The 1,523-nt window shown below is 68.4% G+C and overlaps 1 protein-coding gene across 1 annotated transcript; it reads right to left on the bottom strand.

Moving 5' to 3' along the window:
- Nucleotides 1–1,051: 1,051 nt before the first annotated feature.
- Nucleotides 1,052–1,495, bottom strand: EMIHUDRAFT_257193 (hypothetical protein; the record flags this gene model as incomplete). The annotated part of the gene is made up of 2 exons (XM_005764656.1): nucleotides 1,052–1,162; nucleotides 1,238–1,495. Coding segments are annotated over 2 exons (369 nt in total), but the record flags the coding sequence as incomplete, so codon positions are not given.
- Between the last annotated feature and the right edge of the window lie 28 nt (nucleotides 1,496–1,523).

Here is a 1,523-nt window from a genome sequence, read left to right as displayed (position 1 = left end):
GGGAGATATGGGGAGATATGGGGACCCCGCTGGTGTTGCGTGACTGTCTCTGTGCGATGTCGTGACTGTCTCTGTGCGATGTCGTGACTGTCTCTCTCTCTCTCTCTAACTGTCTCTGTGCGATGTCGCGGCCCTGGGTCGTGCGTCTACGTGAATACGAGGGGTGCGAAGACAGCGGAGTGCGGCGGAATACGGTCGAGTACAGTGTCGAATGCAGTGGAGTACGCCGTCCTCTCGGGTGCCTCTCGAGTGCCGGTTGGAAGACACGACTCTGTAGTCCGCTTCTAGGGTCGGGCGCCGCCGCCGCCGCGCGCCGCATCAGCTCGGACGCGAGCCGCAGCCGCGCCACCTGCGCGAGGGTCAGGAGGAGAGTCTGGCCCGGCGGCTGCCGCGCGCGCCCCCAGGACACACACTGCAGGCATGGGCAGCAGGGGCAGAGTGCTGGGTGGGCTGCCACGCCAAGAATGGACGGAGCATGGGGCACGGCGCAGACTCACACTCCCACCCTCGCGCCCTCACAAGCGGTGCGGCAGGTGTGGCGAGGGCCAGACTCAGGGGAAGGGGGTGCGGCGCCGAGAGGAGAAGGGAGGGAGAGCGAGCCGCGAGGTGGCGTCACTGTGGGCGTGGGAGTGTGGGAGAGCGGTGTGTGGGTGAGAGTGTGGGAGAGCGGTGTGTGGGTGAGAGTGTGGGAGAGCGGTGTGTGGGTGAGTGTGGGAGAGCGGTGTGTGGGTGAGTGTGGGAGAGCGGTGTGTGGGTGCAGATCGAGCGATGCTGCTCCACCTGTGCGCCGTAGCTCGAGTCAGCGGCGGCGGCGGCGGCGGCCTCCTCCTGCGCGATGGCGCGCGCCCTCGCCTCCGCCGCCCGCAGCCTGCGGAGCCAGCTGTCGTCTGCGGGCTTGAAGAGGGAGCCCTCCTAGGGTCAGGGTCAGGGTTAGGGTTAGGGTTAGGGTCAGGGTTAGGGTTAGGGTTAGGGTTAGGGTGAGGGTGAGGGTGAGGGTGAGGGTGAGGGTGAGGGTTAGGGCTAGCTTGAAGAGGGAGCCCTCCTCGGTGACGTAGTCGCGCAGCTCCTGCGAGTCGAGGGTGCGCAGGGCGGCGCCGAACAGGAGCGCCGCCTGCTCGGCCAGCTTTGCGCGCACCGAGGGCGAGGTCCCCTCGTCAACCGCCTGATCACAGCTGCACCCGTGAAGAGGCGCTGTTCACAGGTGGTGGCGGTTGAGGAGGCGCGCCGACCTGCTCACAGCTGCACCTGTGAAGAGGCGCTGTTCCGAGCACCGCCACGGCGCGCGGATGCCCTCGTCGAGCGCCTTCTGGTGGAAGGCGTGCTGCGCCTGCGCGAGCATGAGGTCGCGGAGGGCGGAGAGCATCTCGAGGCCCAGGTCGGGTGACAGGCTCGCCGGCTCCCACCGCGGGTCCAGACCCCAGATCGCCGGACGCACCATGTCGTGCGCCGCAGCAAAGCAGCCGGCGGCGCGCTGCAGCTGCTTGAAGGCATCGGCCTGAGCGCCGCGGCGGAAGGCGCGGCTG

The sequence above is a fragment of the Emiliania huxleyi genome (genome assembly GCF_000372725.1).
Source record: "Emiliania huxleyi CCMP1516 unplaced genomic scaffold EMIHUscaffold_5833, whole genome shotgun sequence".
NCBI classification, from domain to species: domain Eukaryota; phylum Haptophyta; order Isochrysidales; family Noelaerhabdaceae; genus Emiliania; species Emiliania huxleyi.
The sequence above is the reverse complement of the archived record's forward strand: the minus strand, read 5'-3'. Positions and strand labels throughout refer to the sequence as shown.